This window comes from Drosophila kikkawai, chromosome 2R, assembly GCF_030179895.1.
Source record: "Drosophila kikkawai strain 14028-0561.14 chromosome 2R, DkikHiC1v2, whole genome shotgun sequence".
Taxonomy (NCBI): Eukaryota; Metazoa; Arthropoda; class Insecta; order Diptera; family Drosophilidae; genus Drosophila; species Drosophila kikkawai.
Window position 1 is genome coordinate 15,944,515 of NC_091729.1, and position 24,530 is coordinate 15,969,044.

The window sequence follows — 24,530 nt, forward strand, 5'->3', positions numbered from 1 at the left end:
ACTCTTTCAGCGTTGCCGGACTCAGCGTAATCCTATTTCCAAAATAGTTATCGATTGCTAGGTAAACATCTATCAAAATCGTTTGCCCATCTCTAGCGAAGCGTCGTGAAAAAGCCGCAAAATACACACAGACGGCTTAATTTTGCAATTAAATCTTGAGCAAATCGTTAGGAAAAGCATCCACACGGCCCCAAGATGAGTGGCGGCACCATGCTGTACGGCGGGGATGAGATCGGAGCTTTGGTCTTCGACCCTGGTCACCATTCCCTGCGTGTGGGCTACGCGCAAGAGGATTCGCCGAAGGCGGAGATTCCCTCTGTTGTGGGTATTGGAGCGGCTCCAGATACCAATCTCGATCCCGAGACAAAGACGGACAACAACGCGACGCCAAACAGTGAGTTTTTCAAGCAGCACTGTAGTAGTTTCACTTCTTAACCAAAATCCTCTCCAGACTCTGACCAGCGCAAGTATTATGTGGACACGAACTATGTAAATGTGCCCCGTGCCCATATGGAGGTGCAAACGTACATGAAGGACGGCATGATTGACAACTGGGACCTGTTCGAGAAGGTGATCGATTATGCCTACGCCAATGTCATCCAGTCGGAGCCGGAGTACCATCCCGTGCTCTTCTCAGAGGCCTCCTGGAATGTTCGTAACAACCGGGAAAAGCTCACGGAGCTGATGTTCGAGAAGTACAATGTTCCAGCCTTCTTTCTGGTAAAAAACGCCGTGCTGGCCGCCTTCTCCAGCGGACGGGCCACTGCTTTGGTTGTGGACAGCGGGGCCACTCACACCTCGGCGGTGCCCGTGCATGAGGGCTATGTTCTGTCACAGGCGGTGGTCAAGTCTCCCCTGGGTGGCGATTTCCTCTCACGGCAGTGCCGTCAGCATTTGGAGAAGCACGGCATTGATCTTTCGCCGGTGTACAAGATTGCCTCTAAAGATGTGGTCAAGGAGCGGGACAATGCTCGCTTCACGCTACGTAAACTGCCAGAAAACCTGACGCAATCGTGGCAGAACTACATGCTGCAGCTAATGATGCAGGACTTCCAGATGAACGTGCTGCAGGTGCTGGAGGGCCCCTTCGACGAACGTGTGGCTGCCCAAATCCCAACGGTGCACTATGAGTTCCCCAACGGCTATCACCAGGACTTCAGTTCCGAAAGGTTTAAGATTGCCGAGAGTCTGTTTGACAACGCCATGCTGGGAGCCGGCCAACTGGCATCCACGAGCGTGGGCATGTGTGATGCCGATGTGCGCCTGTCCCTCTTCGGCTCGGTGGTGGTAACTGGTAAGAGATTTACTTTGCCTTAACAACTAAGTATTCCAATATCCATTACCGCTTCTTTTAGGTGGCAATACTCTGCTGCAAGGCTTCCCGGAGCGCCTGAATCGTGATCTGCAGCTCCGGGCTCCGTCCAATACGCGACTGAAAATGATCTCGGCCAACGGCAGCGTGGAGCGGAGATTCGGTGCCTGGATTGGCGGCTCCATACTGGCCAGCATAGGCACCTTTCAGCAGATGTGGATTTCTTCGCAGGAGTACGAGGAGGCCGGCAAGAGTCAGGTGGAGCGCAAGTGTCCTTAAGGCCACTAGCAACAGCAGCGTGCGCTCGTTGGAATTCCAATTTTAATTTTAAAGACGCAAAACTCTATGTAATTACACAATTGTCATCTTATAAATGTCACACTCAAATTGTCACAAAAATTTCAAAACGCCGAGTGGGTTCAGAGAATAAGGAGAAGCTTCTAGTCACACGTAATTATGTAGCTATATTTTTACTGCGAGGACCCCGATGCCGAGGTTACAGTTTCACATTTAAAGGGAACCTTCGTTGGCTGCTCTTCTTTGTACTCCGGCTCCAGTTCGTACGTAATGGAAATGGAGTGGACTTTGGGCATTCGCTGGCGCTGGAACTGATGATAGAAAGGCGGTGGCACGCATGGCTGTTTGTGGCGCATCAGCGTCTCGTGTGTGATTTCATGGCATAGTTTTATGAAACGTCACATGGCTCCCGACATGGTGTTGTCGCAGACGCATTTCTGTAAGCGGAATAACCTTTTTGTTAGCCCTAAATCTTGGCATTGATGAATATTACCCAGTTACCTTGGCGTTCAGTATATCCTCCGACCAGTCTTCTTTGGCAATGCGTCCCACTGCATTGACCAGGATCTTCTTAACTTTGATCACGTTCTCGGCAAAGGTTCTTAGGACATCCTGCACATTGACGCCCTCGCATCCCATGCGCCAGCAATCGTAGTCCGTGGCAATGGCCACCGAGCCGTAGAGCAGGCCAGCCTCCTTGGCCAGCACCACTTCCGGGCATGTGGTCATGTTGATCAGATCGCCGCCCCATAGCCGGAACATGTGGCTCTCAGAGCGGGATGAGAAGCGCGGACCCTCGATTGTCACAATGGTCGCCTTTTCGTGGGTGGGTATCTCCAGCTCCTTGGCCGCTTCGATCAGGACGTTGCGGGTGCGTTCGCTGAATGCCGGAAACATCGGCAGATGGCAAACACCACGTGGACTTTGGTCTTTGCCATCGTAGAAGGTCTGCAGGCGTTTGGTGGTGCGATCTATGAAGTCGTGAGGAATCACCAGGTTGCCAGGCTGTATTTCTTCGCGCAGGGAACCGCAGGCCGTCGACACGATTAGGTGGGTGCAGCCCACCTCGCGCAGAGCCCAGATATTGGCGCGGTAGTTAACGTTGGAGGGCATGATGTCGTGCTTGCGTCCATGGCGCGCTAGGAGGACGCACTGAACCCCATTGATTTCGCCCTCTATCAGGGCATCCGATGGTTCGCCATACGGCGTCTCTACCACCCGCTCATGGCGGTGCTCCAGGATATCGGGATCATCCAGGCCGGAACCGCCAATTATACCAATCTGCCGAGGGTTTGTTTGTTTGACGATGCAATAAAATTCGAATTTCCTAAACTCGATAAGGATGTAACCTTACCTTGACTGGCAGAGGGTCCAGATTTGTGTCTTTACACTTGATCGTAATCGTGGCCATGGTTTCTATGATTACAGGCTGCTGTGGCGGTCTGGAGCAGAGTGGAACGTTCCCGCTGATAGCGCGCTGATAACTGTGTGTCTACACAGTAGGGTGCAAAAGCCGCAAAAGCTCGGGCATATTGGCGATGCCATGCTGTTCGCGCTTGAGGGTGTGTTAAATATTTCTGAAGTTTGCTTATAAGAAAAAGCTAAAGTAAATCTGATTAAGGCTATTGCTGTATAAAGGTAGTACTCGCTTATTTTAAGTTTCTGTTAAAATCAAACTATTTTGAACTTTACAGGGTATTGCGACCTCATTGCAGCCGAATAATAATCGAAATAGCCTATCGAATAGCCCCCACGCAACGCTTTCCAACACTATTAGTAAAAAGAAGAAGCACGAAACGAATGTAAACAGCTGGCCGGGTGCGCACATGTGCCTTCAGAACCAGGATACGAAGTCATTATGTACCACCTGGGACAGGATCTACCGGGCAACGATGTGGACGACATCGAGGATCTCATATCCGCCGACGATGTGAAGCCGCGGGAGCGCTATGAAAACAAGAAGAACGTCACAGTGCGAGCCAAAAGACGAGCGCAAATCCGACCAGAAACCGAGGAGGCAAAGGAGGACAAACCAAAGCCCACCATCCATGAAAGTGTAATACCCGGCACCCAGAAGGTCTTCGTAAAGACATGGGGCTGCGCTCACAACAACTCGGACTCGGAGTACATGGCTGGGCAGCTAGCTGCCTACGGCTATAAATTAAGTGGCAAGGAGGAGGCGGATCTGTGGCTGCTCAACAGCTGTACGGTTAAGAATCCCTCAGAAGACACGTTTCGCAATGAAATTGAGTCGGGAATGCGCAACGGCAAGCATGTCGTGGTCGCCGGCTGCGTTCCCCAAGGAGCTCCAAAGTCGGACTACCTAAGCGGGCTCTCCGTTATCGGTGTTCAGCAGATCGATCGCGTGGTGGAGGTCGTTGAGGAGACGCTCAAAGGGCACAGTGTCCAGCTGCTGCAGAACAAGAAGAAGGTGCACGGCCGCCGCGTAGCCGGGGCTCCTCTTTCGCTGCCCAAGGTTCGCAAGAATCCGCTGATCGAGATCATATCCATCAACTCTGGCTGCTTGAATCAATGTACATACTGCAAGACGAAGCACGCTCGCGGGGATCTAGCTAGCTATCCACCGGAAGAAGTGGTCGAGCGTGCCCGCCAATCCTTTGCAGAAGGTTGTTGCGAAATCTGGCTGACATCGGAGGATACTGGAGCTTATGGTCGAGATATTGGCAGTTCCCTGCCGGAATTATTGTGGCAGTTGGTTGAAGTTATCCCCGAGCATTGTATGCTGCGTGTAGGCATGACCAATCCGCCGTACATCTTGGAGCACCTCGAAGAGGTTGCCAAGGTTCTGCAGCACCCTAGAGTCTATGCCTTTTTGCATGTTCCCGTGCAGGTGAGATTACTAATTGTGTCTTAAAAACTAGTTTCTAATCTCCTTTTAATCCACCAGAGTGGCAGCGATTCTGTGCTGGGTGAGATGAAGCGCGAGTACTGTCGCCAGGAGTTCGAGCACGTAGTGGATTTCCTAAGGGAACGGGTTCCCGGCGTTACCATAGCCACTGATATCATCTGCGGCTTTCCCACCGAAACCGAGGCTGACTTCGAAGAGACGATGACCCTGTGCGCCAAGTACCGATTCCCCAGTCTGTTTATCAACCAGTTTTTTCCTCGACCCGGCACACCAGCTGCCAAGATGGAACGCATTCCCGCGAACCTGGTGAAGAAGCGAACCAAACGCCTCACGGATCTCTTCTACACCTACGAACCATATGCTGATCGTGTGGGTGAGATATACACAGTGCTGGTGACGGAAGTATCTCACGACAAGCTACACTATGTGGGTCACAATAAGAGCTACGAACAGGTGTTGCTGCCAATGCGGGAGAATCTCCTGGGTACTCGTGTCCATGTCCGCATCACCAGTGTCAGCAAGTTCAGTATGGTAGGCGAGATACTCGACGACGAACGGGATTGGACGAGGTGTGCAAATAAGCAGGAGGAGGCGGCGCCGACGGCGACCGTAGTACAGACCCAAGCGAGAAGCAGAGATCAGCTGATACAGCGATATGTGGGCATTGCCCTGGTGGTTGGCAGCATAGCCTTTCTCGTCCAGCTGCTCATGCGCTTCCTATAGTAGTCAGTCCAATAAAACACCATCTTGTTCCGAATTCATAATTTAAGTAACGCTTTGAACTTAACCTAGGGTACATTAGAAACATGCTGCTTGCTTCCAGTGACGTGGATGTTTAGCTACGTCCTCCTCAGTACTCGTCCGAGGGTTCCGTACCGAAGTAGCGATCGCCAAAGTTACCAATGCCGGGTATAACATAAAACTTACTATTAATCTCCGGATCCAGAGCGGAAGTAACAATTTTCACCTAAACAAAACGCAAAGAAAAAAGGAGTTTTTAAGGTTTCTTCATAAGACGGAAGATCTTTCAATCTCACCTTTGGAAAGGCATAGGCAATGGAGTGCACACCGATCTCCGCCATCAGTAGCGAGGCCAGGATGATGTTCTCCTCGGGCACATCGTGATCCAGCAACACCCGTATGGCCATCATTGCTGCGGCTCCGGTGGCCACGGTGGCATCCATTAGTATCACCTTGTAGTCTTTTATGTCTTTGGGCAGCCTCAGGTAATAGAGCTCCGGTTCGCCGGTCTTCAAATTGGTCTGGATAAGGATCTTGCCGATACGTATGTCCTTGCAAACGTCGCACACGGCCTGCTCCATAGTTTCGCCAGCCCGAAGGATGGACACTCCACAGATCTTGCGCGATTCCATTCGCTTTCCCTCATAATGGACACCCTGGGGCGTCTCCACTGTGGTTGTCTTGAATGGAAACAAACTGAGGGCATACTCGATGACCAGACGGATCAGGCGCTTCGAGTAGAAGATGAACTCATCGCGGGACGTATTCCGGCAGCGGATGAACGTGTGCAGCCCCTTGATCTGGGGAGTGGGATGCAACAGGTGCAGAGAATGTGGCATGGGCTGGTCCTTGTATGAGTTGGCCAGCGTTTCGCGCAGCTTGAATCCACGCTAAACAGAAAGGAATGAAAGGATAAGATTGGATCAAAGAATTATTTGTAAGACATCTTACCAGCTGGAGCTGTGTGTGCACGTGCTGGACGATGAGATGGATGGCCACCTTGTTCTCTCCTCCGCGTGGAACAATGATATCAGCATGGGCCATAGTGGGGGCTATGTAATTAGCATACGACGGCTTCACCATGTTCAGGTATTGCTTTAGAACGCCCCTTAGGTCGCGCCCGCGTTGTGAGATGTCCCTAAAAAGGATTATGCATATTAAAAATCCAACTAGAAGCAGACTAGATCCAGCAGTAGTTACCTTTTCAGCCTTCTAGCCAGACGAATATCCGGATCTGTGTCCACAAAGATCTTCATGTCCAGCAGCTTGAGCACCTCGGGACTGTGGAATGTGAGGATGCCCTCAAAGATGATAACATTCGCACCGTACATAGTTTTTGTCTGGCTCTCGCGTCCATGTGTTACGAAATTGTACACGGGAACCTCGACTTTGCGTCCCTCCTTAAGTTTGGTGAGCACATCCAGCAACAGCTCAATGTCAAAGGCATCCGGGTGATCGAAGTTGTATTCATTGATCAGGGCCTGCTCATGCTGCTTTTCATTAAGGATCTACAGAATTTCAGGAGAATGAGTGGGGAACTTTGTTAATCTTGGATGTGATTCCACCTTGTAGAAACAGTCCATGGATAAGAGTGTCACCCAGGGCACATCTAGGCTCTCGATGATTTTTTCTGCCACTGTGGTCTTGCCAGAAGCACTTCCTCCGCAGATTCCTGTGGCGGAAAGAAAACCAATATATTAGAGATTGCTTTGCTTTGATAGACTCCTTCATCTTACCTATGACAAAGGGCTCAACCTGCTGGCCGGCACAATTGTACCACGGCGGACGTCCGGCCGTGTAGATCGTACGATTATTGGCGCGTATGATGCATTCGGACGGATTCGCGGTGGTGGTTTGGTTGCCAATCGACGTGGTTCGCTGTCTCCGGCCAGAGCGTTTCAATGGCGACTCCAGCGACGCTTTGGCAGGCACTGTGGTGGGCGAGGCCGGGCAGCAGTTAAGATCCCCGGGCAAACCATTACCCAGGTCAGCGTATGGATCCACATAAAGCTGTTCCGTGACATCTGACCGGTCATCGCTGCAAATAGTAAATCAGGCCAAGGATTAGTTGGCAATTAGTGTCAGAGATACGAGCGGCGGCGCACCTTTTCTATACTATTTATACTCCCCCCACCGAATAACAATGACGTTGGGTTTAAAGCTACGACAAAAGTATTCGGAATTCAGTGATTAGCCACAAGATAACGTTGATAAGTCGACCGGCCACTGATTAATTTCACAATAATTTCAAAAATAAACATGGTCACAAAGAAATATACACTACGGAACGGATTTCCTTCCTTTGTTGTTAGTCAGTGCGAATTCTCAACAGGGAAGGAGAGAGCTTAAAGCTGTGCTTTCCCCCGAGTTCAAGGATGCAGTATACTCACTGACCTACTCCACTTTAAAGTCCCCGGCACCCCTCTTTGTGCACCCACGCAAACACAGAATTAATCTGCTGCTCAATAGGTTCTATAAATAGCAATCTTACTCGAGTCTTTTAATTGAATGTAATAGAAGATAACGTCGCCAATATTAAGGGTTAATTGTTTTATGGCTTCCAATGGGGACAGATAATGTTATGGTCGTTACTTAAGGCGTGTGGCTTTAAAATCGAGGTCTGGAGAGAAAGTATTGCATAAAGTTGCAGTTGTTTGCGATGGCGGAATTTTACGATTCGTAATATAAAATAATATGGGAATATAAAGAGGCTTGCTAATGATATTAGTAATTAAAAACCAAATTATTAATGAAATTTCATGAATTAAATATTGCGAAATTGGAGACATTTGGGAAAGCACATGTGAAAATTAGGGTGGACCAATTTCAAAAAGAGAACATTAGTTAATTGTAACATGGAGAATAAGGATGGACATTTGGATAAAATGAATGAAACCAGCTACTACTTCAAATATTATAGAGCTAAAAAGGCAGTAACTTTGTACAGTGATCACAAAGAAAATATTTAAAATGGCATATTAATATTTGACCACCCTAATTTTAATGTAGAGCACCAAACATATACATACAAACACATGTACATACGTATGCATGTATGGCAAGATTACATTTAGGGTATTTCCGCCATGTGTGCTGCAGAATGCTGACGTGACCCCGGCGAGTCGAGACAGCGTTTGCGGAGTAACCAGAAACAGTTTCCGGCCGCATTTGGCCTTTCAACTGATACAGACCATAGCTCGTTTCAAATACATGCAAATTCAGTCATCCACATGTATTTCACCAGCAGGAGCAAGAGGAGGAGGAGCAGGCAGACAAAGCAAAACCAGACAACCCATCTTTTAGATGCGGCGTAGGCGCGTTCGTTGCACTCTCTCTCTTGTCTCTCCTGCGTATCTTCTGCTCTTTATTTACTTTTCTGCGAAAAACAACAAAAAAAAACAGAGCCAATTCTGGTGACGCCAGAGCAGATTCCTCAGCATATTTATAGTTTTTGCACAGTAACGAGAGCTGGAGGCGCGTCAGGGAGAGAGTAGCATTAGCAGCATCTGCCACGTGAGCAGCGCTCCTCGCTCTTCGCAGTCAACAGGTTATCCAGGCAAAGAAGGAGGAACAAGGACAACAGGCATGGTGCCAGGAGTTCTTGGAGGATAGCATTTCGTTGGCGGCGAAAAGAGCCGGCTGGCAAAACCTAACTGATAGACGTGGCTTGATCGCGCAGCCATGTTTGGAAATTGGAGATTGGAGAATTGAGAGCGCACTTGCTGACGCGCTATCGTCTTTTCATTATTTGTTGTTATTTACCGCACCGCAGACACGACTCGATAAACAATGTTAACAGAAAGACGAAGAGCGTTAATTAAACACTGGAAGCGGAGACAGACATACAGACACACACATACGAGTACTGGACAAACAAGCGCAACAGCAAAACAATTAGAATGGCGGTAAATGACGACAACAGCAACAACAATAAAAAAAAAACACTGCAAACACTCGAACACATACACTCACATCATGCACAAATGAATATGGTTTCGATTTGATTTACACTAAAAATGAAGAAAATGCAATGAATTACATGTGACCATTGGTTTTGGCTGCTGCTGCTGTAGCCTTAACCTTTGACTTCTGCTGTGGTTGTTGTTGCTGCTGGTGTTGGTGTTGCTGTTGGTGGGTGGCGATGGTTAGTAAACCGGCGGGCGCCGATGCAAAGACCGATGACGCCTGCTTCCCCTTTTGGACATCGCTATTGTTGTTGTGGCTCGACTTGCTGCACAAAAACGTGATGCTGCTCATTTTAGAAGCGTCTGCCAGGCGCGAGTGGATTCAGTGCGGCGGTGCGGCGTGGCGTGGGCGTGAGAACAGAACGTCGCAAGTCTCGCGCCGGCGATGCCAAAATGGGTCAGTCACTCACTTCCACATACACTCGCACTCGACACGCTCACAAGAATCGCTTGCACATGGGCCGGCGCGGATCACATGTGATTTAAAGCTTTTATTTCTTTCGCAGCGCCGCGTATCTTTTGGCCTTTTGCGTTGCGGCCAATATTTATTCGATAACTAATAAAATGCGAGCAGCGAAGGCGGCGGTAGAGGTGGAGGTGTGAGGTGAGCAGCGTTTGGGCAACGATTGAATGACAAAAAAGTGCGAAGGCAGCTAAGGTTAAAAAGCTGCGCTGCCTCTGCCGCCGTCGTCGCCGTTTCGCTGTTTTTGTTGTTGCCGCTGCGTTTGTAATAAAGGTGCGCTCGTGAGGCGTGCTTATCCGTGTCACGATTTATACCTGGACTACCTTTCAAGACAGGTAAATGGGATTGGAAATTACCAAGGTTGCCCGGTGTTGAAAATAAAAACACTACGCGAATTTGTCCTTATTAAATATTTCGGGTTTTCCTCACGTATTTGGATAAATTTAGTTTTGTAGTTGATAAAGCAACGAAATTTATTGAGAAAAATCGTTAAATTTGTATTTTTTTGTTAAATTAAATTTGAAATTTTAAAATTTTCTTGAGTTTGGATAAAACATTGCGCATCTCTAGTTTGTAACTGTTCTCGCAAGGGGGTTTGCCTCGCTCGCACTCTCTCTATCGGTCTCTCCACTTCTTCCTTTCTCTTTTCAGCTGCAACCGGCAAGTATTGAATTTGAATTTAACATACGTTATATTTGACGGTATGTGTGCACGTAAGCCTATGCCGTTTTCCTAGCATTTATTTTTATTGCGTGTTTAGGCCCCGCGATGGATGATGATGAATGGCTCGGATTGGAGCACATGCCTCGGTATGCGTGCCTGCGCGCGTGTATTGGTGTGTGTATCACACTCTAATGACTTCTGAGGGTTTTCACACCTTACGCAGCATTAAAATGTCGTTCGTTACCTGTCGGAGCTCGCGGAACTCGATGGGTTGTAGAATTTGATTTGTTTCGTCTGGGTCACAGACATTTTGGATAGCAAATCGTGGTGCAGCCAGTTGCAGCGATTAGAAAAACACGCGGTGATTAACTTCGTCGTGCCTCTCCCTCTCCCAGCAAGTGACTGAAATCTGTTCGTCTTCGAAAAACGTGCGCGGCCGATGCCCGGGCCGCATATATATACATTCTTCTTCACGGGTTTCCAGCGCTTGACAGCGGGCGTGGGGGCTGGCTGGGGGAGGGCAATTGAGCTGGTGGGGCATATATCTATTATCTATTTCCATTTGGCGCTGTCATTGCATTTATTCGAGTGTTTTGGGGGCCAAATTAATTAGATTCTCCGCTCAGCTGTTTGATTGGAACATGTGTGACCCGATCTGATGTCAAGAAATATGCCAAAACGCCTCAAAGAAGTGGCAACACAAATTAAGTACTTATGGCTGGTCACATAATTTATAAATTTAACAACATCTGGTGTTGCAGACTATGGAGTGGGTGATTTTTCTTGTGAGATCTCTGCCATATTTTAAGGGTTTGTTTTTGGAAAGGCCGCTCCTTGCCGAGTTAGGAAAACGCTGCAAATTGAGAACAAGTCCAGCCTTGAAGTTCTTCGATCTGGCAGCACTGGCGCGCTTGCATTTTCTGGCCACTCTTTCGAGGCGTTATGGCCTAATCAACAATAATAGCGGCGGGCACACCGACGCATATATCTTTTTGTTTTTTATTTTATATTAAATAATTTAATAATAATGCCTTAGATGCATTGATGCCGTGCGAGGATCAGCAGCAGGATGGCATACATCAACATCGCCGAGTGGACGCCCGACCAGGTGACGGACTGGATAAGGGGTAAGTGTGGAAACGGCCGAGAGCGAGGTCAAGGAAAACGGACACACGAAAAAATGCATCTGTGGTGGCCCTGGCAGAGCCACTGCCCCAAAAGCAGCAGCAACAACAAAGGGCAGCGCTGCAGCAACAGGAAATTCCGCTTTTCCCAGCAGATTTCCGCTCTTACCTGGGAATCCATTTTTGATTTTTGACATCTTGGCTGCAGGTCTGGATGAGTCCATGAAGGGGTATTTGTACGAGTTCGCCAAGCAGGAGATCGGCGGACGGGCGCTGCTCAACATACGGCCTTATGAGCTGGAGAATCTGGGCATGCTGCGCATCGGCCACCAGGAGATCGTGCTGGAGGCGGTGGAGAATCTGCGGAATTTCGTGAGTTATTCGAATTCGATGCCTAGGAGATTTGTATCCAACCCTAATCTTATCTTGCAGCACTATCACCTAAAAAACGACAATCTGCAGTTTATGGCGTTGCATGTCGCGACGGCCGCACGAAATTTGCACCGTGAGCTGGCCAAGAACCATGCGGACAGCACCAAGATCGATACTCGGATTCTGCATGACATTACGCGGACGATAGCCACTCTAAAGCCGCTGGTGGGCAGCTTGGAACGGACGCCGTTCCGCAAGCAGGAGATGTACCGCGAGTATTGTGGCAACGTCCTAAAACGTGGCCTGGAGCTGGCCACCATAGCGCACCGCGATCGGTTCGCCGTCCAGCCGGTGCACGACATTCGGCACTTGGCGGAGAAACTAGAGAAACTAGCGAATTTCATCATCCAGGACATATCCGATCCGATGGTGCTACAGCCCGCCTCCCTTAACCTCGTGACGCTGAAGAAACGGGAGTCCGAGCTGGGCTTCAACATTGAGTCCAGTTACAATGGCATCCATCGCGTCACCGACATCAAGAGCAACTCCCCGGCCCACAACTCGGGGAAGATCGAGGACGGCGATGAGATCGTCCAGATTAACTACCAAACTGTGGTCGGATGGCAGCATCGCACCGTGCTGGAGCACCTGCGCGAAGCTCTGCCCGATGTGGTGCTTACTGTTAAGAAGCGGCCCAAGCACACCAAGATGTTCGGCCAGATCTATATGCAGCCGTACCGGCTGCCCAGCAAGAAGCGCAACATGGCCAGTCGCTGGGCGGAGCAGATGCCGAGTCCCAGGACCGCCTTCCTCACCCTGGACACGGATCGAGCGGCAACTGGAGGTGGAGTGGGAATCGGAATCGTAAACACAGTGCCAGACTCTGGTCTGGGAAAGTCGCTGAGCAGTGAGAAGAGCGGAGAGGATCTGGTTAAGGTCAATCCGACGGCGGTTTCCTCCGCCTCCGATTCGGACTCCAGCTGCAGTGACATTCCCACGCCCACGGATCTCAAGTCGGCGGCGCGAGAGATTCGTTTGTATTACCCCAAGCCCAGGGCCTTGCTGCAGCGTCGCAACACCATCTGCGGGGATGAGTTTCTTAGTTTGAAGCACTCGGATCTGGTGGTACCGTCGTGGCACGAACGAAAGCCGGGCGTTGGCTCTTCGGCGGCCTGCGATCCCGGTTCGCCGAGCATCAGGGACAAATCAATATCGTTCGGATATGGCCTGGAGATAGCGCCGAGACCCACTACCTGCATTGGGATCGCGGGCGACAAACGGATGTTCCACGAGGTGAGAAAGCTAAAGCAGCTGACGGAGGAGTCGCAGCGCGAGTTCCTCGAGGAGCGCTACAAGCCGGGCGTTAGCAAGGTAGTTCGCTTTGATGCCAACATGAAGGTTGAGGATTATGTGGTAAAGAACGAGATGTTTACCTGCAATGTGGAGAACACCATTCTGGAAACCTTTGAGCCGATACCATTTGCGGATGAGGGCGACGAGGATGCTCTGGAGACGCTGCGCAACTGCAAGACGGAGAATGCCGAGGACCTACTGGATGCCATCAATCAGGCCACACGCGGTCAGGAGCTGCCCCTGGCGGAGGCCATTAACACGCCGCTCCTACTGCAGCAGCAGAGATGCCGAGGGCGACTGGACAAGAGCCACAGTACGCCCGCCTACGACAATTCGGGCGAGGAATCGGACACACCACCAGCAATAGAGCCGCGCAAGGAGTTTCTGCTCGTCACGCCGCCTGCACCGCCGCCCAGACCGCGCAAGCAGCGGGAGATGACGCCGCCAGTAGTGCCACCGCCGCCGCCAAAGCCCGCCAGCATGCAGCCAGCTGGCAGTGTCACTAGCATCTCCATTCCTGTGCCTGTGCATGTGCCAGTACCGACAACACCCGTGGAGTCTCCCTCAGAGATCAGCGAGCTGCATACACCGAGCAAGTCCCGCACCTTGACCCTCAAGAAGAAGCACAGTCTGATGGCCAAGCGGCGAAACACGAACCTGAAGCTCCTTGGCACCGGCGACATCCAGGGGCACCTGTACAGGCGTAAAAAGAATCATCGCGGCGTCACCTACTGGGCGAGGATCTACTTTGTGATGCTAGATACGATTCTGTATGGGTTCCGCAGCAAGGAGAGCACTAGCGCCAGCCTGGTGATCTTCCTGCCCGGCTTCACAGTCTCGCTGGCCAAGGAGGTGCACTCGAAGCCGCACGCCTTCAAGGTATACCACACGGCCAAGAGCTTTTACTTTGCGGCGGAGTCATTAAACGCCCTCAATCAGTGGGTGGATTTTCTGCGCCAGGCCTCGCTCAAGGTGCCGCAAGGCTCGGCATCGCGCGATGCGGGAGATGCCAAGGATCTGTATTCGGAGAACGACAGCTCGGGTGAGGAGTGCGACGCCCTGGTGGCCAATAACCTGAGCACACCTTCGCCGCAGGGCAATAAGGAGGCGATGTCTGCCTCCTCGCTGGTGCTACCTGGCGGAACGCCGCCGTCGGCCGGGCCCACGAAGCATGAGCGTGGATATCTGGACTCCTTTCGGAAGTTCACTATGGGGAAGATGGGCAAGAGCAGTGCGGCGAAGCCATCGAGCGATATACCAGTGCCAACGGAGCAGTATCGTAGCTACAGGAAAGTACCTGGCGGCAGTTTTGGCATCCAGATAGGAGCCAATACACCGGGCTACCATGATCCCGCCATGCCGCCCACACAGATCACACCCTTGGCGGCCGCACCCAAATTGTCGCGCAGTTCCAGTCGAAGTTCCGTGGTCAGCGGCACAGAATCCGCCGTTTCCGTCTCGGCTTCGATTCTGGGACCGCCAACGTCGCCGGCGCCGACTCCCACCGCAGCCACGCCCACTTCGCTGCAGCACCAGAGCTCCGAGGAAAGCCCCAGCCAGAGCCAGAGTCAAAGTCCCAGCAGCAAGTCGAGTTTGAAGAAGGTTCCCTACAACTTCCTGCACGCCTCGAATCCAAACTTGGTGGAGTTCGACTTTCACACCTCGAAAACGCTGCTGCCGAAGATGAGTGTGGGCACTACGTTGGACCATGGCCACAATATCCAGGGCTTTGTGACGCTCAAGGCATTGATGCTGCGCAAGCAGGAGGAGGAGGCCCAGGAGATGTACAACAACCGTGTTCATCTCGGCGTCGAGAAGCACAAGCATGCACGCACAGAGTCAACGGCCAGCCAACAAAGTGCCATGAGTAGCAGCAGCAGTGTGGCGAAGCCCCTGGAAAAGCTGCCCAAGATCCAAAGCGTGAGTCTACCCAAAACGCCGGACTACGAGATAAGCTTCAAGCCGGATGACGAGAGTATTAAGCGAACTAGGGGAAGAGAGGGTCAGAAGCTGCGAGACTTTGGCTACGAGCTTATTTGCGGCGATGAGCCGAGCTCAAGTTCAAGCTCCAGGCAGGAGCATCATCATCATCATCACCACCAGCAGCAACAGCAACAACAGTATCAGCAGCAGCAGCCGCCGCAGCCGCAGCAGCAGAGTAGCAAGACCAAGCACTTCCTGCGCTCTCAGCAGCTACAGTTCTCCAGCTTTCTGCACAAGACCAGCAGCAGCGGCAGCTCCGGATCCACCTCAGAGTCGAAGAAGAGCAAGAGTAAGTCGGGCAGCGATCGGCGCTTTCCTTTCTCCAAGCACTCGACCGGATCCACAGGCAGTTCATCCGGCCATGCGATGACCATGACGCTGCCTTTGAACAAAAAATCCAAATCGAATCACGCCCTGGACGGAACGGGAGGCAATGGATTGCCCTTGGGTGGCGGTGGCGGTGGGAGCAGTATCAAGAAGAGCCAGACGTACAATCAGGACTTGCGGGTGGGCACCAAGTACGATGCACATCGCAAGAACTCAGCCCCAATACCCATCTTCTCGAAGCTTTCCATTTCGGGTGGAACACCAGTCAAGCCTTCGAAGGAGAATCGCTTATTCGGCTCACCGTTGCTGCATCGCACCCTCTTTGGCCACCACCATCATCAGCAGCAGCAACAGTTGCCGCCAATGACTCCGCCCAGCAGTGCGGATCCCGATTGCGATCAAGAGATCTTCTCGCAGATCACCCTGCCCACGCACAATCAGGCGGGCTATCGAAGCTACAGGGGACCTGGCATCATGACCACATCCACCACCAATTTGTGCTCTTCGGAGGGGCTGCAGCCACCCTTGCCGCCGGCACCGCCGCCTCCGATACAGGCCAACAGGCAGCGAGGAGGCGAGGAGGAGGCACAGTCGCAACCAGAGCCGGAAGAGAGAGTTGCGGCATCGGAGGGTGCAGCCACGCCGAAAGTTTCAAACTCTGGTTCCGTGGACTCGAAAGCGGCCACCCCAGACTATCCGAACATGGAGTGTCCGCCAGTGTTTGAGCCGGAGATTTACTCGCTAACTGATACCAGCTTGTCCCGGCTGATGATGCGGACCGCCAGCAACAGTGGTGCTGCTGGCTGCACCAATAATAACAACACCAACAGCAGTCCCAGTGGCAGCGAACAACCACAACAACACCAACACCATCAGACCTCATAGAAGGAGTGTGGAGGAGATGGCAAAACCAATTGTGAATGCTCGCGGGGATTAGGCCCCCGCTTACTTATGTATTTATACACACGCATATATAGAGAGATATATATACATATACTCGTACGATATAGGTATACACGCAACCTGTTCATTTCTTCGTCTTCCCTGTGTCCACCAGCCAGAACCTACTACCTGTCGAGTCCCTCTCACACACAACTTAGATGTAAATGTTTTTTAATCTGCCTTATTTGCATTGCTTCGGTTCTAGGTACAAAACACACATTGAATTGTAGCAAAGAGATACACATATATATATTAACTTTAGAAGAAGTCTGTGCATCGAAGAGGAAAAGCGTAGTTCTTTATGATTTGCCTTTGTACGGGGATTAACCAAGTTAATCCGAGCTGTTTGATTTGCTCAACAGTTTGTGTCTAGATTACATGTATTATATTATATGATTATGCGAAACGAGATATTATTGTAGAGCGGTTTCCAGCGACGCCAAGTGGATCCACAAAATGTTGTAGCAAATAAACATAATAAATCTATATATATACACATACACGAATTATACATGCATACGAATAAAGTCAACTGTATATACTAACGAGAAAGAAATCTAAAGGGGATTTAAAATTTTCAGTGGCAATTCGATGAAGAAAATCTATCATAACTAAGCCAAAAATGCATTAAATTCAATGCGGAAAGGATTTCTATGCTAGTTTTTATTAGGTTAATAAATCTGCATATTCAGTTAAAAATTTTTGAAATTAAAATATTTTTCGAATTTTGACGATATAACCCCTTGTAAAATTTTCAAAAAAATTAAAATTTTTTTTTTTTCTGTCGAAGATGGCTGGATAGACTCGCCTGTTGAAGCTGATCAAGAATATATATGCTTTATAGGGTCGGAAATGACTCTTTCATAACGTTATTTGCTTCTGAGTGAAATTATAATACTTTTTTTTATATTAGAAACTTATAATTACCTTCGAAGGACATCCAAAATAGAAAAATCCCATTGTTCTCTCCAAAAGATCGATTTAGAATCCATTTATTCACAAATTACGTTCAAAAGTTAACCCATTTAAAGCAGCAAAATTACGCCAAATTGGCAATGTGCTCCTCCACCTCCTGCCTGGTGAACATGTAGAACTCCTTCTCCTTCGTCATGGTCATCACCTCCACATTGGTCGAGTTCAGCTTCTCCTCCATCACCTGCTTCAGGGTGTTCAGCGACAGTTCGATGGCATCGTTGAGGCTCATCTCAGTGGTAAAGTTGTCCTGCAGATTCTGCTGGGCACCCTCGCTGCCCGAACCGATGGCCTTGGCGCTGTGACGCACAAATGTGCCGGAGGGATCCATATGCCACAGTTGCGGCTTGCCAGCCTCAATGCCGGCAAACAAAATGGCCACGCCAAAGGGACGGCTCATGGCGGCGGCTCCGTCGCTGTCGCCACTGTCACCAAACTGAATGGCCAGCGTGGAGACGGCCTGGGCGCACGACTCGATGGACATGCGCTCGTTGTAGACGAACCAGTGGTTCTGGCACTCGACGCGAGCGCGTTCGATCAAGGTGCGGGCATCGGCCATCAGTCCGGAGGTGGCGCAGCCAATATGCTTGTCCACCTCTACGATCTTCTCTACAGTGCTGGAGACCATCAGGGGCGATGTGATGCGCTTCTCCACGGCCAGAACGACGCCTTGAGAATAGATTTAATTATGTTTCTGCATTAATTGGCTCGTAAAGCAGTAGCTCACCTTCGGGAGTGCAGATTCCAATGGCTGTTGAGCCCAATTTGATAGCCTCAATGGCATATTCAACCTGGAAGAGGCGGCCCTCCGGCGAGAACGTGTTCACACCTCTGTCGTACTCGGAGCGGGTTAGAAACATGTTGCGCTAAAATTTCGGCTCTTCTATTACACGTTCGTCACAATATAAAATAAAATATAAAGCTTACTTTTCTTTTATTTCTTTATAAATATCGAAAAACAAATGCCGGGATGACTTGACGCCGAAATGACTTGCGAATTAGAGCTGCGACAACAGTTCGATAATGGGTATTGCTATGGAAGGCACTATCGATTGTTGGCTTTTGTACCATCGATATATCGATTGTTTTAAATTTTTAAACTGAAATTGTAAAGGTTTTTTTTTTTTAATAACATACAAATTAAATATCTTAAAAAATAATATTTAAAATAATTAACATTTAGCAATAAATAAGTTGAAAATTATTATTATTTGCTGTTACACAAAATGGATATAATTAATTTTAATATTTTTAATCAAGCGGTTTTGTTTTAAAATCGTTGTTGTGGTCAAGAACCTGGTTTATACTATCTCTTGGGCTTAATTATTTAGCAAAGTACCAACACATGTCATACATTCCCTTTTTAAATATTCACAAAAACCCTACAAAAATGTAGTTTTTAACCATTTTAAAATATTTTCACTTTATTTATTTGGGCAAACCATCTCTTTGAGCTTAAAACTACATAATTTAAAGCAAACGAATGCGACAATTGGGAGCACCGCACTGGCAATACAGCACTTTGCCAGGCACCACGCCCACCTCGTAGTTGTAGTTCCAGGTCAGCTCGGTGCCAGAGCGGATGTGCGAGGCAGAGAAAAAGGCCACCCAGGGAAAGCGGAGGTCGTGGGTGTCCACAAAGACGTTCTGCACGAAGAGATTCGGGTTGCACGAATGCTGAAAATAAAGAGAATTTGTTACCTTCGCCTCCTTAGTATAAGGAAAAAGACCACTCACGTTGAAGTAACGCCCAAGGTTGCCGGTAGTCTTGGCATCCATGATGTAGGGTGCCTCGTCCTTGCCGAACAGCCGCCGCACCGAGTTCTCACGTACCGTCTCATCCAGATCGGCATTAGGATTAAAATTGATTACCGCCCGCTCCTGTGAGTCCTGCTCGCTGCTGTTTCTAGAGGCGCGCTTGTTCTTGCGCTGATAGTGGTAATTGGGCCGGAAGTCGTCATCATTATCCTCGGGATCCGGGCCGTACGTCTCATCGTCCGGTTCCGGCTCCGAAGGCGGCTCTACCTCCGACTCGTAGCCCTCCTTTAGCTGCTCGGCCACCTCAATGTAGTCGAGATCTGCATAGTACTCATCATCTTGACCGCCCTGGTTGGCCACAGTTTCCGAGAGCAGGTGTCCGGCATAGATGCAAATAAAGGCTCCCTTGGGAATGTCGTTTACACAGCGCAGGCCCCAGCCGCGATTAGAGGTCTTGAACACCTGCAGTTTCATCTCAAGCGAGAACTGCACCACGCGATTGAGGCAGTTCTTGCGGCACTTGCATCGCGAGTTGCACTCGTAGATGCCGGTGGACACATGCTCATGCAGTCGCTTGTACTGATAGCCGATCTCCTCAATGGGCTTCTTTGGGTTGCAGTACCTTACGCCGGCCACGGTCAGTTGCCAGCAGGCGCACTTGGACTTGTCCTGCATGGAAGACATCGAACAGAATTGCATATATCAAAAATAAACTTTAATCTTACCGAGCAATCATCGTCGCAGTCGCAGCCCACGAGGAACTCCTCGTCCAGGTTCAAATGAACCCCCTCTGTTGGTATCCGCTGCTTGGCGTAGGTACAGGGCGGCGGCAGCGTGTTGTCGTAGTAGTTAACCAGCGGAATGGCCATCTTCTCCTGCCCCTTGGAGATGTCCGCCTCCTTGACGATCGACGGATCGATTGAATACTCCGCCAGGCAGCGCAGGTCGGGCGTGAAATCAAAGTTATCCACATTTAGTACATTCTCTGTGGTGCGCAGATACATGTGCACTTCGGCCAGGTTGCGCAGGCTCTTGCCACAGGGACCTCGGTAGACGACGTTTTTCTTGGTCTTCTGGCGCAACACTAAACGTTCCCAGCCGGAGAGGAGTGGCTTAGCCAGCGGACTGTAGCTGTCCAGGCGGTGAACGATTTTAAACAAACAGTTGGGGTTGCATTTGTGATGCTTGTATATCTTGGGCGGCAGATTCCGTTTGGCTGTGAAATAGACGACATGCCCCTTGGGCCTGTTCTCGTCATCCACATAAATGGTGGAGTTGTTGAGATGCTTAACGGTGTTGGCCACTCCGGTGCGGCTGCCAGCGGCAGCAGAAACTGCGGGCGAGGAGGTCATCGAGGATGAAGCTGAGGGCGAGGACACACTCTGGATGGAAGCACTGCTCTTGCGGGCAATGGCGCGCATCTGCCGATTAACCTGCTGGCTGCTCGACTCCATCTCCTTCGTATAGCGTATAAAGGGCTCCGTTCGCTGGAATATAATAATATAAAATTTGATAACAATCTAATGGATCTTTACAACAGATTCTCACCCTGGGCACACGCATCTGCTGGGCATGAGAACTGTTCATGGCATTCTGTGTTTCCTTAAACACTGGGCCCAATCGTAGCGAGCCCCTATAGATCCACTCGGTGTGATTCTTATCTCCCTCGAACTGCATCAGGACCAGGCTGCAGTCAATGTCAATGACGCGGGCATATAGCCAGGTACCATTGGACTCTGTATTCATGCTCTGGCCTCGAGTACACTGCACCATAGGCCGGTCCACCGAGTACTTTTCTACGTACTTTTGGATAAAGTCTCGGGAAGCGGGATGCACATCCTCCCACACCTTCTCCGAGGCCTGGCAAACCAACCGGACATCTCGATGCGGCACATACTGGGTATAGCCGTCGTCGTAGAAAATCAGATACCGTAGCTTATTGGCCTGCTTCAAGGGTTCAGCAATGATGCCCGGATAGAAGGCACTCTGCACAGTGCCAGAGTCCTTACCCCGTGACAGGGTGGTGCCGTCAAAGTAGGCAATCACTCGAGTGCCTGCAATTGGGGGGCGGGGATATTATATAGATGGCAATGCGGATTAAGCATTATGAGAGTACTTACCAATGGTCAGGCGCACTGGCGGCGGCTCGAAGTAGGCTATGTGCTTGGCCGTCACCGTCTTGATCATCTGATAGGGCGTATTCAGATACTTAATCTTGTAGCTCTTCATGGTGTTGCCATTAATGGCTGTGCTCTCGGTGAACTCGATCACCTTGATGGACACCCAGCTGGCAATGGCCTTGTTTTTCACAGCATAATAGGTCTCGTTCAATTCGATTGGTGGACGAACGATTTCACCCGCCGGCGGCACTTGCTGCTGCATCCAACAAGCTAGTTATTAACCAGGAAGGAGTTTTATATTCCATCCAACTCACCATGTAGTCACTCATGCTGTGCTGGATGTCCAGGGCTGGCATATGCTTATGCACCACAGCGCAGGAGCTGTACAAGGCGGTGTGCATCTGGTCCGCCGTGCTCTGGACACTTTCGAGTTCCGCATCTACGAGGGCGAACTGGCTCTCCAAACGATCCGCCTTGGCCTTCAGTATGGTCTTTGACCAGGCCAGTTGATTTTGGAACTCGACTTTGCTCAGCACACTCTTGATGGCATCTTCCAGCTCACTTTCGATTAGGTTCAGGTCGTTTTTGGAAAATTCCGTTTTCTCTGTGAGAAAATCAAGTGAGTTAGTGGGGAGAGTATTCCTATTGGACGCTATATACCTGGCCGTTTTTCCTCCTCTTCCTCATCACTGCTGTCTAGGGCCACGAAATCGGCATGATCCTGGCGGAAATCCTTCAGCAGTAGCGGCTGTTTGGCCATCAACTGTCCCGCAAATTCCTAATATCAAAACAGGGACACAATTATTAAGATGCTTGGACCCTGAGGAACCTGCTTCACCTCGTAGACGTCCATGGCCGCGTCGTAGCATTCCATGCATACGAACTGCTGTCTGTAGCCCTTTTGGGTCACATTGTAGAAGTTCAAGAAAGCCATGTTGGCCAGCACAAACTGTTTGTGCAGCCTTTCGCAGTTGTAGTTGATGCAGTCCTTCCCATAGAAAATGTCTCCATCCGCAGGCAAGGGTTCGTCGTTCTCGGGAGCTTTTTGCTCCGTTGCCTTCTCCAGCTCCACTTCGAGGGCAACCTCGTTTCCATCTGCGATGACAGGTGCTTCTTCGGTTTCCATGGGTGTATCGAGTTTGTCTGCCGTCAGCTCGGGTTTTTCTTTTTCTAGGGAATCATTGCCATCTTTAGTGGGCTCCTCAGAGCTATTTTCCTTCTCCTTCGATTTGTCTGCTGGAGTTTTTAATGCGTCTTCCTGATCCACTTCCATGATCCCTTCCTCCGAAGCTGTTTCTTGCTCCTGCTTGTTCGACTCCTTTGCTCCTTCGCCTTCTTTTTTGGCAGGAGAGGCATCTGGAGTGGGACTGCTGATTAGTTCGATGCTACTGTCCGCCTGTTCATCAGCTTCCTTGCTGTCGGTCTCAACAGGCTCTTCAGAATCTGGCCTAGCCTCCACAGCTGGTGCACCATCGACACCGTCTGGTTGGACCTGCTCCTCGGCAACTTCGTTGGACGAGGCAGACTTTACAGGACTATCGATAAGCTCAACGCTGCTGTCGGTATCCTCAGCTGGATCTGGTTTTGGTGCAGCTTCATCCAAAGGCGCGGGCACTGGACTACTGGCTAAATCAATGTTGATAACTTCCTTTTCCTCTTCCTTTGGCTCTTCTGACTTATTACAAACTTCCTTGGGTTCCTCAGTGGACACTTTCTTCGGTTCTTCATTGGATACTTTCTGTGGCTCCACAGTGGAATCTTTCATTGGCTCCTCAGTGGTATCTTTCTCTGACTCCTCAGTGGTATCTTTCTCTGGCTCCTCAGTTGGCATTTCCTTTAGCTCCTCACTGGGCAGGTTCTTTGGCTCCTCACTTTGCACTTCCCTTGACTCCTCACTGGGCAAGTCCTTATTACTGGGATCGGTGTCGTCAAGGGTTAGATCCTCCATTTCTATATCGGCTTCTTCCTTTTCCACTGGCACAGGGGACTCGGCACTTTTTTCTTCTGCCGGCAGCTCCAGCGACCCGGCTTCTTGTTCCTCCGCTGCAGGCGGTGCAGGAACCTCCTTTGATGTTGTTTCAGTGTCTTCGGCACAATCCATGGCTGCAGTTTCCGTGGCCATGTCACTGTTTTACTTTAAGCATATATTATACACATAAATTGTTAAACTTATAATTAAACTACCACAGCGAAGAAATCGCTTGGTTTTAGTATTGGGTAAGTTTCGCAAGGATTTTCCAACACCAGCGTAGAGGCAGTGTTGCACAGAGCTAATTTCAAAAGCCAATTCAAACGGAAATTTAAGATGCAGAACGTTAAATCTTTATTTCGTAAACATTTTAGAGGGTTTAGGTTTATAGGTTTAGGCCTCAACAACCTTTGGGTGGTAGCCGGTCTCATCAGCGTGGTAGACCACCTTAATGGTCTTGCCGTTGGGAGCCAGGTATTCGTACTCTCCAGAAACCACCCAGTTGTCGTGCTCCTTGAGAGCTCCGGACTGAACAGCCCTGATGTGGTTGGACAGCTCGTAAGCGTAGTTAAAGTCCAGCACGTTCACCTCGGAATCGCTCTTCAGGACATCGGCCTCCTCGTTGGCAAAAGCCACGGCCAAAAGGCAGGCGAGAACAATCTGGGGGGGTAACAATTTATCTGAGAGATGTTCTAATTGGATTGTTAATCTCGTCCCAACTTACCATGAACTTCATGGTTAGAAAAGGAGGGTGTGTGTCTGTTGATAGATGACAAAACAAATCTGACTTCTAACAGCCGAATATTACGCTTTTATAGTAGCTCCCTTGGCATTTTGCCGGCTGCCTGTGTGTCCAATCACATAAATTACCCTCAAACTGGCTCCAAACGGACGCTTGTATTAATTAAGAGAAAAGACATTGATGCAGTCATTCTGCAGGCATTAATTATCGCCCATGGAACTTATCTATGGTAATATGAGCGGAATATTCCCGTTTTGCCGGCCGTTCATCAATTGTCATCAAACGATCAGTTTGCCGGTGGATTCTTGATAAGCGCCAACCGGTACTGCATATCGCATAACGCAAATTAATTGCTATTTATTCGATGTTATCGCTCATTTGCATAATTCGCAGATAACTCCACTATCTGTCCACTTTGGCTCCCGCAGATGCAACCGGTTTTCGCTAAGCTGAGCCCCAATAATATTGCAAATTTTTGGTGATGACCTCGGTAGATATTTTTGAATTTTATGGCGGGCAATGGATAGTGCTGGGAAATATTTATATTTTAGAACATTT

General features: G+C 49.7%; 8 protein-coding genes across 11 annotated transcripts; 3 read left to right on the forward strand and 5 right to left on the reverse strand.

The window, feature by feature from the left end:
- The first annotated feature begins 64 nt into the window (after nt 1-64).
- Bap55 (Brahma associated protein 55kD) lies at nt 65-1,699 on the forward strand. The gene is made up of 3 exons (XM_017166863.2): nt 65-394; nt 452-1,294; nt 1,356-1,699. The coding sequence occupies exons 1-3, from the start codon at nt 196-198 to the stop codon at nt 1,589-1,591; spliced, it is 1,278 nt and encodes a 425-aa protein (XP_017022352.1). The 5' UTR covers nt 65-195; the 3' UTR covers nt 1,592-1,699.
- A 57-nt stretch (nt 1,700-1,756) lies between these two features.
- Nucleotides 1,757-3,098, reverse strand: Mtap (Methylthioadenosine phosphorylase). Its single transcript, XM_017166864.3, is given in 3 exon segments — nt 1,757-2,046; nt 2,111-2,890; nt 2,964-3,098. Coding segments are annotated over 3 exon segments (1,101 nt in total). The 5' UTR covers nt 3,021-3,098; the 3' UTR covers nt 1,757-1,782.
- Nucleotides 3,044-5,235, forward strand: LOC108074718 (threonylcarbamoyladenosine tRNA methylthiotransferase). Its single transcript, XM_017166862.3, has 3 exons — nt 3,044-3,171; nt 3,304-4,460; nt 4,518-5,235. Exons 2-3 carry the CDS (start codon nt 3,468-3,470, stop codon nt 5,199-5,201), a joined length of 1,677 nt encoding a protein of 558 aa, XP_017022351.1. The 5' UTR covers nt 3,044-3,171; nt 3,304-3,467; the 3' UTR covers nt 5,202-5,235.
- l(2)k01209 (lethal (2) k01209) lies at nt 5,226-10,898 on the reverse strand. 2 transcript variants are annotated; one of them, XM_017166861.3, is made up of 7 exons: nt 10,555-10,898; nt 6,956-7,257; nt 6,785-6,891; nt 6,420-6,727; nt 6,171-6,357; nt 5,516-6,109; nt 5,226-5,445 (listed from the first exon to the last, which is right to left on the reverse strand). In XM_017166861.3, the coding sequence occupies exons 1-7, from the start codon at nt 10,617-10,619 to the stop codon at nt 5,329-5,331; spliced, it is 1,680 nt and encodes a 559-aa protein (XP_017022350.1). In that variant the 5' UTR covers nt 10,620-10,898; the 3' UTR covers nt 5,226-5,328. The 2 variants fall into 2 exon arrangements, with proteins under 2 accessions (XP_017022350.1, XP_017022349.1); XM_017166860.3 differs by lacking the exon at nt 10,555-10,898 and adding an exon at nt 9,259-9,925.
- A 368-nt stretch (nt 10,899-11,266) lies between these two features.
- On the forward strand, nt 11,267-16,945 carry cnk (connector enhancer of ksr). Its single transcript, XM_017166901.3, has 3 exons — nt 11,267-11,437; nt 11,643-11,806; nt 11,867-16,945. The coding sequence occupies exons 1-3, from the start codon at nt 11,380-11,382 to the stop codon at nt 16,352-16,354; spliced, it is 4,710 nt and encodes a 1,569-aa protein (XP_017022390.1). The 5' UTR covers nt 11,267-11,379; the 3' UTR covers nt 16,355-16,945.
- A 442-nt stretch (nt 16,946-17,387) lies between these two features.
- Nucleotides 17,388-18,421, reverse strand: Prosalpha5 (proteasome alpha5 subunit). Of its 2 annotated transcripts, XM_017166776.3 has the most exons (3): nt 18,311-18,421; nt 18,111-18,249; nt 17,388-18,052 (listed from the first exon to the last, which is right to left on the reverse strand). In XM_017166776.3, exons 2-3 carry the CDS (start codon nt 18,241-18,243, stop codon nt 17,451-17,453), a joined length of 735 nt encoding a protein of 244 aa, XP_017022265.1. In that variant the 5' UTR covers nt 18,244-18,249; nt 18,311-18,421; the 3' UTR covers nt 17,388-17,450. The 2 variants fall into 2 exon arrangements, with proteins under 2 accessions (XP_017022265.1, XP_017022266.1); XM_017166777.3 differs by lacking the exon at nt 18,311-18,421 and having other exon boundaries at nt 18,111-18,296.
- A 358-nt stretch (nt 18,422-18,779) lies between these two features.
- egg (SET domain bifurcated histone lysine methyltransferase eggless) lies at nt 18,780-23,457 on the reverse strand. Of its 2 annotated transcripts, none has more exons than XM_017166918.2 (8): nt 22,100-23,457; nt 21,922-22,039; nt 21,576-21,865; nt 21,262-21,514; nt 20,690-21,195; nt 19,867-20,628; nt 19,121-19,810; nt 18,780-19,060 (listed from the first exon to the last, which is right to left on the reverse strand). In XM_017166918.2, exons 1-8 carry the CDS (start codon nt 23,381-23,383, stop codon nt 18,854-18,856), a joined length of 4,110 nt encoding a protein of 1,369 aa, XP_017022407.1. In that variant the 5' UTR covers nt 23,384-23,457; the 3' UTR covers nt 18,780-18,853. The 2 variants fall into 2 exon arrangements, with proteins under 2 accessions (XP_017022407.1, XP_017022406.1); XM_017166917.2 differs by having other exon boundaries at nt 21,262-21,517.
- A 117-nt stretch (nt 23,458-23,574) lies between these two features.
- Nucleotides 23,575-24,069, reverse strand: Lcp9 (Larval cuticle protein 9). The gene is made up of 2 exons (XM_017166799.3): nt 23,955-24,069; nt 23,575-23,890 (listed from the first exon to the last, which is right to left on the reverse strand). The coding sequence occupies exons 1-2, from the start codon at nt 23,964-23,966 to the stop codon at nt 23,624-23,626; spliced, it is 279 nt and encodes a 92-aa protein (XP_017022288.1). The 5' UTR covers nt 23,967-24,069; the 3' UTR covers nt 23,575-23,623.
- Nucleotides 24,070-24,530: the final 461 nt, after the last annotated feature.